Raw genomic sequence first — 14,009 nt, 5'->3', positions numbered from 1 at the left:
TATTTTAAGGAAATGGCGGCTCCAGTCTAGAAAACCGAGATTAACGGCCGTCGGGATCCGTTGCACTGACCACGTGACACCCTCTATCTGCAAAAGTTGGCACTAACTTCACCAACAAACAGCGGTTGCTTGGTTGGTATAGTTCACTTGAGGACTACAGGCCACGGAGTTTATTTTCTTTTTGGCCTACTGTGATGCGCTAGCCTAGCACTGGTGTGGAGGTACTGTGGAAAACCACAACAAATTTCAACCAACAACCTGATAAATCAAGAGTGTTAACCATTCAGCCAGAATATCTGCGATCATTCTTTACAAACCTGCGCTAAATCTAAAATCAAATTTTAGAAATAAGAGGGGATTATTCTGCTTTTCACAAATGACAGTAACATATTCGTCCATATTGTTAAAATTAATGATACCTGCATCACGATTTCCAAAAATACAGCTCAAATCTACTTGTCATTTAAAAAAGTTCTCAGCCTTAGTTTCACAATATGGCTCATATATATCAATTATTTATTTATTTGTATTTATGCTCACTGCCAATTTCCATTAACTTGCCTGTACTGATCAGGAAAGCATATTCATGTTGTCCTGCTTGCAGTTTAACCTCTTTTTTTTTTCACTGGCTCTACAGCTCCCTTGAGCCCTGGCCTCTTATTTTCAGTTTCATGATCATTTTGCAGACAGTACGATTCCTTGGACGAGTGTTCAGCTCATCGCAAGGCCTCTAAATAAACACAGGACAACACAGAATAAACATACACATATACCAAACATCCATGGCTTGTCTGGGATTTGAACCCACAAACCTGACTTCCAAGTGAGGGAAGACAGTACATATCTTAGACTGCTCAGTTACCGTGACTGGGCCAGGTTTACCTGTACACCCAATATTCAAGACAATGGGGTGTCTATTACACACAAGGACACCGTTTTAAGGATGCCATAACTTTTATACTGATGAATTTCCTTAAACAACTGGAACTGAGACGATACATTAGTATCCTTAAGTTCCTTTCATACTGCAGAATGTTACTGCTAACATTCTCCACAACTGTCACCTGCCTCTGAACATGACATGTTTGAATGTGTTACCTTTATACATGAAGTTTATATAACGTCTCCATGAAAATACAGGTAGAAGTACAGATTGAAGACCAGGTTCTCCCAACCTTCATGTTACAATTAAGACTGGTTTTTGATCCAACACATACTTCTAATGGGGCAGATTTAGTACATATGGTTAGGTTAACGGGACCTACATTTTTTGTATCAAAATCCATTATATCACTCACCTTCTGTATACTCGGCATGTGGAGTTATTGATACGCTTATCACTTGCATGTCTTCTCCGATCCTCAAACATATCCTTTATGGCTGTTACACCAAGCACAAACAGTACTGGAATCATGGCAATCTCTTTACCAAATGCATTGATTGCTGGGACCCAATTCAATAACACAATACAAATAAAATACAAGTTTGCCACTCGATGGAATTGTTCTAACAGATTTTTTGGGAGAAATGATAATAAAGTATATTTAGTGGTCCGGATACGATTATCGGGACAGCACCCATTGGGGTGAGCTTTTCTAGGTGTTCGGGGTGGCACAAGATGGTTTGGAACAACAGTTCTGTACCTCGGTTCGTCAACATCTGCTTTTCCTCCTCGTCGAAGAATGTATGACTGAAACTGAGTCCAAAGAGATGGAGGCCCACTTTGTCTTAAAGTATAAATGGACTCTGATCTGGAAGCTTGTCTTGAATGTCCCCCACGACAGCTTGGCTTCGCAGCACTACCAGGCCCCACTGCTGTACCATCTGAATCTTTATGTCCAGGAGGAAGAATAAAATCGGTCCTCGATCCAACACGACTATGACCACGCAAAGCAGATCCTGTCCCACCTTCCACAATCTGACCCTGTGAGAATGCACGCTGATGTCCACGATTTTGCTTCAAGGCTGAAGGGCGACCTACAGCACCCACTGAACTGGCTGAAGTAAGAGATGTCCCAACACCACCATGGCTTGCACTTCGGGCATGCCCTTTCAGCACTGATGCGGAATGTGAATTTGCAGCTGCACTGCTCACTGCACCAGACATTGGCACCACTGTTGCAGACTGTGTTGATGGGAACAAATAAGTGGCACAATGTTGACTTCCTTGCAGTGACGGTGGCAGTGGTGGCGGCGGAGGCGGCGATGGTAGTAGCTGTTCCTGCTGCTGCTGCTGCTGTTCCTGTTGAGCTTTCTCTCCACTCCCGAGTGTTGGCATGTTTGCACATCTGCAATCCACCGATAATAGTGAATGACAGGAAAGTAATGTATGAATATCGTGCAATTCAACAAGGGTACAAGCATGCACACGCATAATATACTGTTATATATTAAAAATCTATGTCAAATGATGTCATTTATAACACGGAAAATAATCTAAACTTGCCTTTTTCTTCATAACTTCAGTTCATCAATTTTAGGCCAGGCCCACATTTAATGATAACGCGAAATTTATGCAGCACATATCACTCACTGAAGACAAACAGCCCAACTTATACCACTCACAACACAAAACACGATTATACTCCTCCCAACACACTTTCATACACGTCTCTCCTTTCATCTGCCAACTAACCACTGGGCGCCACGGATCGTCTCAACGGTCTCAAGGCACGGGCCAACTGTATGGACCTAAGCGCCATCTATGCGGTGTACTGGTAAACTTCACACAAACTGCCAGTATGACCACTACAAATTTTGATACACGAGAAACGTATTTCAATTCATAAGTAATATTTCTTAAACATTATAAAATAATCTATGTAAATAGCATACTTTATAACTCATTTTGTACCACACGTGTTACTCTCTTTTAGTATCAATTTTATATGTTTTCGCGTAGAGATATTTGAAGAAGTTATGTTGTTCCCCTTGATTTGTGGAAAATTGACCTACGGTTGGCGTTCCGCAGGAAGCTGGTTGTTCTGTTGGCGTAGAGTTTCGGCAGTGTCAGATTTGTTGAGTTTACTTAGTTTTGGACGCAATGGATGAGGAATACGATGCTATTGTTTTGGGAACTGGACTGAAGGAGTGTATCCTTAGTGGGATGCTGTCGGTTTCGGGTAAGAAAGTACTCCACGTCGACCGCAACAAGTATTACGGTGGCGAGTCAGCTTCCATAACGCCTTTGGAGGAACTTTTTACACGTTTTGGTGCCCCCGCACCAGATGAATGTTACGGTAGAGGTAGAGATTGGAATGTTGATTTGATTCCGAAGTTTTTAATGGCAAATGGGTCGTTAGTGAAGTTACTGATCCATACCGGAGTTACGAGGTACTTGGAATTTAAATCTGTTGAAGGCAGCTATGTTTACAAGGGTGGAAAGATTTCTAAAGTCCCTGTTGATCAAAAGGAGGCTCTGGCTTCTGACCTAATGGGCATGTTTGAGAAGCGTCGCTTTCGGAATTTTCTGATTTATGTTCAAGATGTTCGTGAAGACGATCCAAAGACATGGAAAGACTTGGATCCCAACACATGCACAATGCAGCAGATATATGACAAGTTTGGGCTTGATAAAAATACTCAGGATTTTACAGGCCATGCATTGGCTCTATACCGGGATGATGAATATCTCAACCAGACTGCAATCCAGACAGTACGTCGAATAAAGCTGTACAGCGATTCCCTCGCAAGATATGGGAAGTCACCATACCTATATCCAATGTATGGTTTGGGTGAGCTACCTCAGGGTTTTGCACGTCTCAGCGCTATTTATGGAGGTACCTATATGCTAGATAAACCCATTGACAACATTGTGATGGAGAATGGCCGTGTTGTGGGGGTCCGATCAGGAGAAGAAGTTGCAAAGTGTGCGCAGGTCTACTGTGACCCTTCTTATGTCCCTGACAAGGTGAAGAAGACAGGCCAGGTGATCAGGTGCATTTGTCTCATGAATCATCCGGTCCCCAACACACGTGATGCTCTCTCAACACAGATTATCATTCCTCAGAAACAAGTTGGACGTAAGTCTGACATCTATGTCTCTTTGGTAAGCTACACACATCAAGTGGCAGCAAAGGGCTGGTTCATCGCAATGGTGTCCACAACAGTTGAAACCGATAATCCTGAAGTTGAGATTAAGCCAGGTCTTGATTTGCTTGGCCCAATTCGGCAGAAATTTGTGAGCGTGAGTGATTATTATGAGCCAACAGATGACGGCCTTCAGAGTCAAATCTTCATTTCTGCCTCTTATGATGCAACGACCCATTTTGAAACTACTTGCCTCGATGTGCTTGATATATTTCGAAGGGGCACTGGAGAAGATTTTGATTTCTCAAAAGTTAAACTTGATCTTGGAGATGAGGAGCAGTAGATGAATTGAACCCGAATCATGACTTGTGACTGGTTATCATGCTTATATTATAAAGCATAATTAATCTGGCACCAGATATTTCGTACATTCAGAAACTTATTGAATTCTACGTCAGTTTTAATTTTCATTAAGCTGAGAAATACTGGTGCCAGCTTCATTTAAAACATTCCCCATTAAATCCTCAATATAAATTGAGCTTGTTTTTAACCAAATGTTATCATCTGATAAAATTACAAAATGGGGAAGAAAGATGTGATGATGCTGAACCTCAAAAGTATATGCAAGAGTTTTCATTATGTTGCTTAAAATAAGGAATTCCAATCTTGGTCTTAAAAAGAAAGCAGGAAAGCATATATTAGAGAGTACTAGTTTGTAGTATAATATGGATGAAATACAATGTGTGGTGTAGGTATTTCCTGTAAAATGCTTATGCTGTTGTATTTGATCTGCCAAAGCTTGATGTCTGTTAAATATAAATGTAACTGCACCAAATGTTCTAGCATCATTTCTCCAAAGGCTTTGAGGGTACATTGTCCTACAGATAACTGCATATAATGTAATAGCTAGGTAAGGACATATTGTTATAAAGTATAAGTGTAATTAAAGGAGTAGTGTATGAATGTGACCACATAAGAGGAGTCAGTAGGTGAAATTGTTTTAAACATGTCAGCCTGTATGTTTCTTTGTGGTTTATGTTATTCAGATATAATCACACAATGGTAAGAGACTTGGTGGATATGCATTTATTGTAAAACAATAGCATTATAATTATTATTCATACCAGGTTTGGTCTTGGAGTAAATAACGCTTCCAGCAGAGATATTCATTACATATGCTGAATGTTTTGCTTTGTGATGCTGTATTTTTTTCTTCTACATACTGACAGTGCAATTAAATTATTTTATTGTGCATTAATGGAATAATGGAGCAGAGGATTGGAATTATTTAAATTGGGTAACAGTAATATTGTAAGTACCAGTATTTTTACCACCTACCCACAAGTCTGTAACAGAACTAGCATACTTTTCATATTAGAAGTGTTGTCTGTACAGGACAAGCTTGATCCAGACTCTTCATTACTTCACAAAACACAGAATTCAGTTTACTGTAAAATAAATAAAATAAAAGTATGAAAAAAAAAAGTTTTGTCTTAAATGAAGCGCACACTGATTGGAAAATCTTGTTCACCTAAGTTGTGGATACAGCCTATTAATGTCTAACATGCCCATGGAGGCTATGTTAGATTTCTTATTTAAATTAAAACTGGTATAGTTTTGATTTCAGTATTGTTCAATAAAGAAGGCAGTATTTCAATGGAAACGATTTTAGGTAACCTGTTAAAACTGTTGAACTCAGGAGTAGTATTAGTTGGATAGGATTTCCAGTTAGTGCTGATATGTATTGTATCCATCCCTCTTTGACTGCAAAGACAGATGATGAAATGAATTGGAAACAAGATTGTTTTCTTTCAGGATGTGATGCCACGTAGTCTGGCAGATGATCTGTAGAGACAGAACCACACCAAGGGAATGACAACAGGAGGACAGGGACTCACATATGTACAACATACCTCACAAATAGTTCCACCATAATTGCCCAAACCATTATGAAGAATAGAATATGTCATCATATAGAACACCACAAATATACACTGAGAAATTAATAAGAACAGCACCCACACTCAGGATGGTCCCATTCTGTACAACAAAAGTAAAGGCAGAAGAACTTCAGTTTTTAAACGGCATGATATATCAACAGTTTGCGTTCAGAAACATTAAGGTACTAAAAAAGAATAATGCCAACTCCCTAGAAAGCCCCATAATATATGGCATACACCATTACGTCACAAAAAAAGGTCAGAAGACTTGCAAATTTTAAATTTAACAATTGAAGTCTATGAATAGCTGATGTACTGTCTCATCGTATGCCTGTTGGAGAAAAAAAAGGGAGTATGATGAGAGAGTACATCAGCTATTCATAGACTTCAAGAAAGCCTATGATTCAGTTAGGATGGAAGTACTGTACAATATTCTGATAGAGTTTGGGATACCCATGAAACTAGTTACGTTGATTAAATTTCTTTAAACGAAATGTATAGTAAAGTCCACGTAGGTAAACATTTGTCTGATAAATTTCCTATCCAGAATGGTCGAAAACAAGGAGATGCTTTATCGACACTCCTTTTCAACTTTGCCTTAGAATATGCAATTAGGAAGGTCCAGGGAAGCCAGGTGGGACTGAAACTAAACGGGACACATAGCTGTTGTCTATGCCAGTGATGTGAATCTACTGGGTGTTAATGTAGATACCATAAAGAAAAACACACAAACTTTAATTGATACAAGTAAAGAGATTGGTCTAGAAGGAAACAGAGAAGACTAAGTATATGTTGCTGTCTCGGCACCAAAATGCAGAGCAAAATCATGACATAAAGATAGGAAACAGATGTTTTGAAAATGTGGCACAGTTCAGATATTTGGGAACAACGATAACAGATCGAAACCTGATTCAGGAGGAAATTAAAGAGGCGATTGAACTCGGGTAATGTTTGCTACCATTCAGTCCAGAACCTTTTGTCTTCTCGTCTGTTGTCCAAAAACATAAAAATTAGAATTACAAAACTATAATTTTGCCTGTGGTTCTGTATGGGTGTGAAACTTGGTCTCTGACATTAAGGGAGGAACATAGACTGAGGTTGTTTGAGAACAGGGTGTTGAGGAGAATATTTTGACCAAAGAGAGATGAAAACACAGGAGGTTGGAGAAAACTGCATAATGAGGAGCTTCATAACTTGTACTCTTCTCCAAGTATAATTAGAATGATCAAGTCAAGGAGGATGAGGTGGGCAGGTCATGTAGCACGAATGGGGGAGATGAATGTGTATAGGATATTGGAGGGAAAGCCAGAAGGAAAGAGACCACAGGAAAGACCAAGGCATAGATGGATGGACAATATTAGAATGGATCTTAGAGATATAGGATGGGATGGTATGGATTGGATAAATCTGGCTCAGGATAGGGACCAGTGGAGGGCTCTTGTGAACATGGTGATGAACCTTAGGGTTCAACAAAATGCTGGGAAATTCTTGGGTAGCTGCAGAATTGGCGACCCCTCAAGAAGGGCTCGGCTCCATGAGTAAGTAAGTGAATTTAACAATTACAACAAACCAAACAAAAAAAATTGCAAATCACTGATCTGGATCCTTATTAGTAAACAGTCCAATAGCGAGTGACATATTCATCTAACGATTGCCTGATGATTACCCAGCAGTGTCGAAACATGTAGCAATTCTTCTGCACAATAAACAAATGCTAATATAGTACTAATTTCTTTATTACAGAACTTGAACATTAAGCATACCACATATAACAAAAGGATGCATACAATGAAGATAAAATATAATTACAGTAACATGAGACATAATAGTCATACTATCAGAAACAAAGGGAGGGAATATCTAGACCCCAAAGAAAAATTATTTTTAAGTAAAATAAAAGTGTGTATTATCACATGACCCAAACTTGGGTAATATATGCATGCTCCCCTCCTTCTGGATTCTTCCAGAATTCACCACCCCCTTGTTGGCTCCTAGGTTGTTCTCCAACCACTCAGCCCATGCCACTGGCCAGACGATCTCCAGAATGACTATGCCTTGATAAAAGTACTGTGGAGCTCTCAAGCTGTGCAGTTGAGATGAACCTCAGTTTGAGCCAGATGTTGCTGTAATGCAAACGTATGTACGGTGAGACCGTAAGTCAGTCCAGTGCTGGCTGAAAGGCACCAAAATGACAGTTAAATGGTGCACTAGACAAGCGAACAGTAAGATCTTAAATGACTACTAACAATCAGTCATTAACTGTTCCAAAACATGACAAACATTATAATATAAATAAATAGGATACAGCCTAAACCAGCTCCATGACACATCACTTCATGGTATGACACTGTATAGAACTGTTAACAAAATGCAGAATACCTGAATACCCAGTGAATTTAGATTGTCATATTACAAATCACAAATGGAATTATTCATCCATATATCTACAACAAAGCTAAATCTGAAACTTTATATTATTTCAGTTGTTAATTACTGACTATTTATACCACATAATTATTTATTTGACAAACATGTCTTTATCATATACAGTGAATGAACATGACCATTTACATTTATACTGTCATGTGTTAGTGACTAGACACAGGGTTTGGATTTATAACTACAAATAGTTATTACACTTTTAATAATCTACACACACAACAAATCACAATAACACATGTTAAGCCTTCACTAGTCTTTGCCTGGTAGTGGCTCCCAAGAACGTTCTCCTCTGCTCACATTGCTGCCGGCTCCCTACCATCTCACAACTGGTCCTCAACTATCAGCTAACTGTCTTCAAAGTCATGTTATGACTGACAGTCAGCTGGCCAGCTAGTGCTGCTGTCAAGTCCCATGTGGGGCACAAGATCAGATTCTTGTTACTGTCAGACAGCTGCGATTTTGTTGATATGGGATGCCGTCTGTGACACACAGATGTGTCTGTCATTTACCACAGTCAAAATCAGGAGTACATCTATATTTACAACTTCACATGTCAGCATTCCACAAACTCACTTATCAAGGGTCCAGTTCTTTGTTGTTATCTACTATTTATTATTTTATATGTATTTATTATTATTTTTTTGGAGGGGGTGGGTTTCCCCATGCACTGCGACCAGTTGTTGATCTATTGTGTGTGTCCCCTTTAATTTCTACTGTCACCATGCCATTCCAGTACTGGTGCTTGCTATCAGCCCCATTCTGCCATCGAGGTCGGCCCTCTCTGGCAGTGGTCCACGATACTCCCCCATCTACCGGAGGAATTGGAAACTATCTGGGCGGGAAACTTTGCCTAATTTGCTCAGAGGTCTCCTAGAGACATTAGGATCTTTTACGTGCTGTAAATCTATCAAACAGGACACACGGCTTAAAGTCCCTCCCGGAGGATTTGTTCCCTGAATTTTTCCGCCCTTAAAAATTCCACGACCTCCGCCGGATTTGAACCCACGTACCTTGAGTCATGAGGTAGGAACGTTACTTTTACATGTAACTCTAGTACAATACATACAAGGCCTCTGTCAGTCTAGGCTTGGCACAGCAGATCATGCCCAGACTCATGTAGCTCATTACAATTGCCTTGTCACTTGAATGATCATATGCTTGACCACAGCCAAGTTTAAGCCTGTTATATTTTTCTGTGTCGGCCTTCACCTATTCCGATGTTGAAAAAATTTGCATTTTCATGATTTTGTATGGCCTCTGCTTGTTGCCTGCAGAATTTCGTTATGTAATCATAAATATATGGTACTTGGACAGCCATGTGCAACTCATGGACCGGTGTGCACCTTGGAAATTTACCATGGTGCAGAGACCCTTGTTTTGCAAGCACTGCAATTTCAAAATATCTGCCACAAAATTCCCAGATGGGGGAAAGCATAAGTCATTAATGATTTAATTAGTGCTTTCTGGAGTTGTATAATGTCAGTGCTTAATCACTCAGATTTGAATAGGGAGTAGATTCTAATAAACATTCTGAAGGTCTCGACTTCTATCATTTCTAGATGCAATTTCCATGCAATCCTCTTGTTGAGGATTGGAATATTTTAATATTTTTAAAAATTTAAATTTTTATATTTAATACATTTTATAGACCGCCTCTGTGGTCTAGTGGTCAGAGTTCCTGGGTTTGATTCCCGGCGCTACTAGATTTTCTGAGAAGTAGTGGGTCTGGAACAGGACCCACTGAAGCTCATGAGGACAACTGAGGAGCTATTTCAAGGAAATGGCGGCTCTGGTCTAGAAAACTGAGATTAATGGCCGTGGGGATCCGTTGCGCTGACCACATGACACCCTCTATCTGCAAAAGTTGACACTAACTTCGCTGACAAGCGGCTCAGTTGGTATAGTTCGCTTCTGGACTACAGACCACGGAGTTAATATTTTTATAACATTCGGGCATTACATACACAATATACCTGTACAACACACTCCTAACATAAATACTGTCAAATACAGGGAAGTATAGCAGAGGGAAAGAACGGTGATTCTAAAAGCTCTATGTAACTGATGATGGCCACACTAGGCCAAAACATGTAGTCTATGCAAACAGATGGTGTGTTTATAGCAGATTTGTGTTAAATGAATAATAATAATAATAAACATTGTCTTACCCACAATATGATGCTACAGTATAATATTTCTAGGATAATGCTTCCTTGAGGATATTTTCAGGCTACCCTCATAGCTAAGGAGTAGACATGATTGTCCCTGCATCCAACATATATATTGTTTCTGTTTACCACAGGAGATGAGAACACCTCACCAGGCAGCTGATAGGAACACTCCACTATACCAAAATCCAAATCAAGTACATACACTATTCCTTTGGTTGACGCAGCTGCAACTAAATATTTCACTATCTGTCTGTCACTCTTAAATGTTTCTAATGTGTTTCCACTATATTTATCTTCTGAAGATATCACAACAGGAAATAAAAATGGTGTCGAAAATATTGATGAATCTAGTACACATGTCCACCTCAGTGAAACTGTATTCTCTGAGCTTTCCAAGCAGTATAGCTTTTTGTCGTGACACCCAAACAGGATCAGGTTCGTGCTGCTCTCAGTCATTGATGGCTGAATGCAAAATGAAGAGAAAATATTTCCATCTGCTTGAAAATTCCACAGCTGCATTGGAAAAAACAGAAAATTATTTAATATTGAAAATAAAGACAATCATACATAAGAGGGATGAGAAATCCCTACAAAACTTTAGTTTAAAAAAAATTAACAAGAGAATACATGGCAGATCTTGCCACAGATAGGAGGATAATAAAATTACTTTCAAAGAAATAAGTGTGCATGGATATACAATGTGTTCAATGATTGGGGAAACCTGGCAACAGCATTGAGCAGACTGCTCACAGATTGCTGCTTTAACTGCCAACAGCAAAATGAGTCATTAGCACTGATAAACACATGCCATCAGGTGGTCTGATCTTGTCATTGCAGTAAGTTGCATTAATACAGTCAGTCTCTGTTAGAGGTGTCGGCAGGCGGTCAACATTTATACTGAAATGAAGTTCAATATTGAACAGCATGTTTATCGTAGGAACTTTTGCAAGGAAAAAACTTACAGAAAATGTATCTGTAAGTTTCATCGTAAATATCCTGACTCGCCAGTTCCCACAAAGTTGTGTGTATCCAGGCTTGTGAAAAAGTGGTGGGCCACAGGTTCAATATGTGATATAAAGGAGCAGACAAAGAGGATTGTACAGGCTGAAGAAAAGGTTCAGGAAGTTGAGACACAACTATAGATCAGTCCTCGAAAACTGTTAAGATGCTTGGCACAGGAAACCAGGATTTCACTAGGATCTGCTTACACACCCACAAAATTAATCATATTTCACAAAATAACAGTTGTGCATGGGCTGAAACAACCAGATTATGCAGCAAAAATTCATTTTTGCAACTGGCTGCTTCAAAATGTGCACGATGGAATCATGGATCCACAGCTTCTGTTCATGACTGATGAGGTGTGGTTTCACGTTAGTGGCCATGTCAATGCACAAAATGTAAGAATATGGAGCAATGAAAATCATCACACTATACAGCAAGTGCCATTAGAAAGTGAAAAGGTGGGGGTGTGGTGTGCTGTAAGGACATGCCCCTTATATTTCCACGAAACCATGAACATTGACCGCTATGTTACTGATATACTGAATCCGTTCTTCAATCAGCTGACTGCGGAAGAAAGACAATATGGGTATTTTCAGCAAGACAACACTACAGCACATAAGGGTAATGCAACCATGGTCACAATATGGGAAGTGTTTGAAGAAAGAATAATCAGCAGGGGAGTGTGACCTCCCAGATCTCAGTTTTTGCAATTTTTATCTTTGGAGAAACCTAAAGGGAAAAGTCTACAAGAATAATCCTCACAGCACTGAAATTCTGCAGAATGAAATAACACACATAACTGGTTCAATTACCATGGACAAACTTCAGAAAGTGTCGCGTGATTTATTTACGTGATGCGAGGCATGTTTGAAAGCAGAGGGGGGTCATTTTCAGCACCTGTTATAGAGAATGATAACTTTGTGTTATCTTCTTACAGTATTCTTATAAATGTGTGTGTGTACAGAAACTGATGTGAGGGAATCAGCAACACTACTGCACCCTCACTTACTGGGAAGGGCACAGCAGTCACGGAGAAATGTTCCATCGGCTATACGCTAGAGAGAATGTGTGTGTCTTTCAGCACTAAAGACTCATTCTGCTATCAGCAGTTACAGCATCAATCTGTGAGAAATGTTGTTTTCGCTTGACACTGTTGCCAGGTTTCCTTGATTATTGAACACCCTGTAGGTAAGATTTATATGGCTCACAATAAGGTTCTGCAGCAATACATTTCTGGAAAACTTTTATATGCATCTTTACACATAGAGGTATATAAAATGGCACCAATGTCCACCTTCTGAAAATTGGATTAATTCTGGTTATGCAAACTAACAATTTTTCTTCACTAACAATAAAAGGATAAATTAAAGTGGAATTTGGAACTAAATGGTGCAAGGTCTATCTTTCTTGTTAACTCAAGCAAAGAATTTAAGTAAGTAAACTGAAATATAGGATCGACTGTACACAAACTTTTAAAGGTTATACCTCTTTCCCTTCTGTTACTGAAAAGCAATGGACTGTTCCTGAAACTTCAGCAAAGAGGACTGCACTTTCATCTTGTATCAGCGCTGGTGACGAAAACACAGGACTCTCAAGTTTACGTGTCCAGAGGAAGTGGCCACTGTCCTCATCAAGAGAATAACATGTACCATCCAATGTGGCTGCATATACAGCCTTGGCAACACAAGGAGAAGAAAAGATGCTGCCAGCTTCAAGTTTTGCTGACCAAATCAAGTGACCATCCTGCAGAGAACATAAATAATATATTATTTGTATACTAAACTAATAATACCAAATTTGGGAAACTATCTTTCAACGCAGCCCCCCTTTCCCCCCAAACGTAATTTACTATAAACAAAGAAGAAACAGGGTGTGATGGTATGTAATGGATTTGCTGAAAGCAATTCTTGGCAACAGCTCGGTAAACACATTTCAATGTGCAACAATGGAAGATGCGTCTCACAAGGGAATGGTCTGATCCAACATGTCAAAACCTGCCCTGATTTTTTCTTCACTGCAAGAGTACACACAACAAAATCCACAGTCAAAATTTTAGCTGCTAATACGCACTGCAAGTATTTTTTAAAAATTTCTGAATATGGCCAATACTGTAGCCTGCCAGACCCTTGGAGAAATGTCCACCCCTAGCAGAGCAGTAGACAACATGCAGCACGGCTGACTCACAACCTAGGCTTCCAGTGCATTGGTAGAGAGATAACACAGCACAAATCCATTGTAATCTGACAAGTACACTTTAGTTTTTCTTTTGATAATTCTTTTTGCTAGTGGGGTGGGACTAAGTCCCTTCTACTGCGGCCACTTCTGGCCTACTGTACCAGCCCCAGATGATAGGTGAGGGTGATTGTGCAGCAATTGGTGAAATGAAGATTGGCAGAGGAAACCGAAGTACTCGGAGAAAACC

General features: G+C 39.6%; 3 protein-coding genes across 6 annotated transcripts in view; 1 reads left to right on the top strand and 2 right to left on the bottom strand.

Moving 5' to 3' along the window:
• Window positions 1-810: 810 nt before the first annotated feature.
• LOC111875083 lies at window positions 811-2,666 on the bottom strand. Its single transcript, XM_023871136.2, has 2 exons — window positions 2,447-2,666; window positions 811-2,288 (listed from the first exon to the last, which is right to left on the bottom strand). The coding sequence occupies exon 2, from the start codon at window positions 2,276-2,278 to the stop codon at window positions 1,295-1,297; it is 984 nt and encodes a 327-aa protein (XP_023726904.1). The 5' UTR covers window positions 2,279-2,288; window positions 2,447-2,666; the 3' UTR covers window positions 811-1,294.
• A 280-nt stretch (window positions 2,667-2,946) lies between these two features.
• On the top strand, window positions 2,947-5,120 carry LOC111875084 (rab GDP dissociation inhibitor alpha). The gene has a single exon (XM_023871138.2). It carries the CDS (start codon window positions 3,044-3,046, stop codon window positions 4,370-4,372), a length of 1,329 nt encoding a protein of 442 aa, XP_023726906.1. The 5' UTR covers window positions 2,947-3,043; the 3' UTR covers window positions 4,373-5,120.
• A 2,569-nt stretch (window positions 5,121-7,689) lies between these two features.
• The window catches only part of LOC111875079 (beta-alanine-activating enzyme), a 34,900-nt gene continuing 28,580 nt past the window's right edge, over window positions 7,690-14,009 (bottom strand). For all 4 annotated transcript variants that reach the window (XM_033755714.1, XM_033755715.1, XM_033755716.1 and 1 more), the window contains exons 9-11: window positions 13,073-13,330; window positions 10,580-11,095; window positions 7,690-8,092 (exon numbers count right to left, since the gene is read on the bottom strand). In XM_033755714.1, the coding sequence (XP_033611605.1) occupies window positions 10,637-11,095; window positions 13,073-13,330 (717 nt within the window). In that variant the 3' untranslated portion in view covers window positions 7,690-8,092; window positions 10,580-10,636. The remainder of the gene's footprint in view (window positions 8,093-10,579; window positions 11,096-13,072; window positions 13,331-14,009) is intronic.

Source organism: Cryptotermes secundus, unplaced genomic scaffold (assembly GCF_002891405.2).
Source record: "Cryptotermes secundus unplaced genomic scaffold, Csec_1.0 scaffold2615, whole genome shotgun sequence".
Taxonomy (NCBI): Eukaryota; Metazoa; Arthropoda; class Insecta; order Blattodea; family Kalotermitidae; genus Cryptotermes; species Cryptotermes secundus.
Note: the sequence above shows the minus strand (reverse complement) of the source record. Positions and strands in the feature narration are given on the sequence as shown.

Bases quoted from the DNA above. Each gene is read 5' to 3' on its own strand.
- LOC111875083 (XM_023871136.2), bottom strand. From the start codon at position 2,278: ATGCCAACACTCGGGAGTGGAGAGAAAGCTCAACAGGAACAGCAGCAG.
- LOC111875084 (XM_023871138.2), top strand. From the start codon at position 3,044: ATGGATGAGGAATACGATGCTATTGTTTTGGGAACTGGACTGAAGGAG.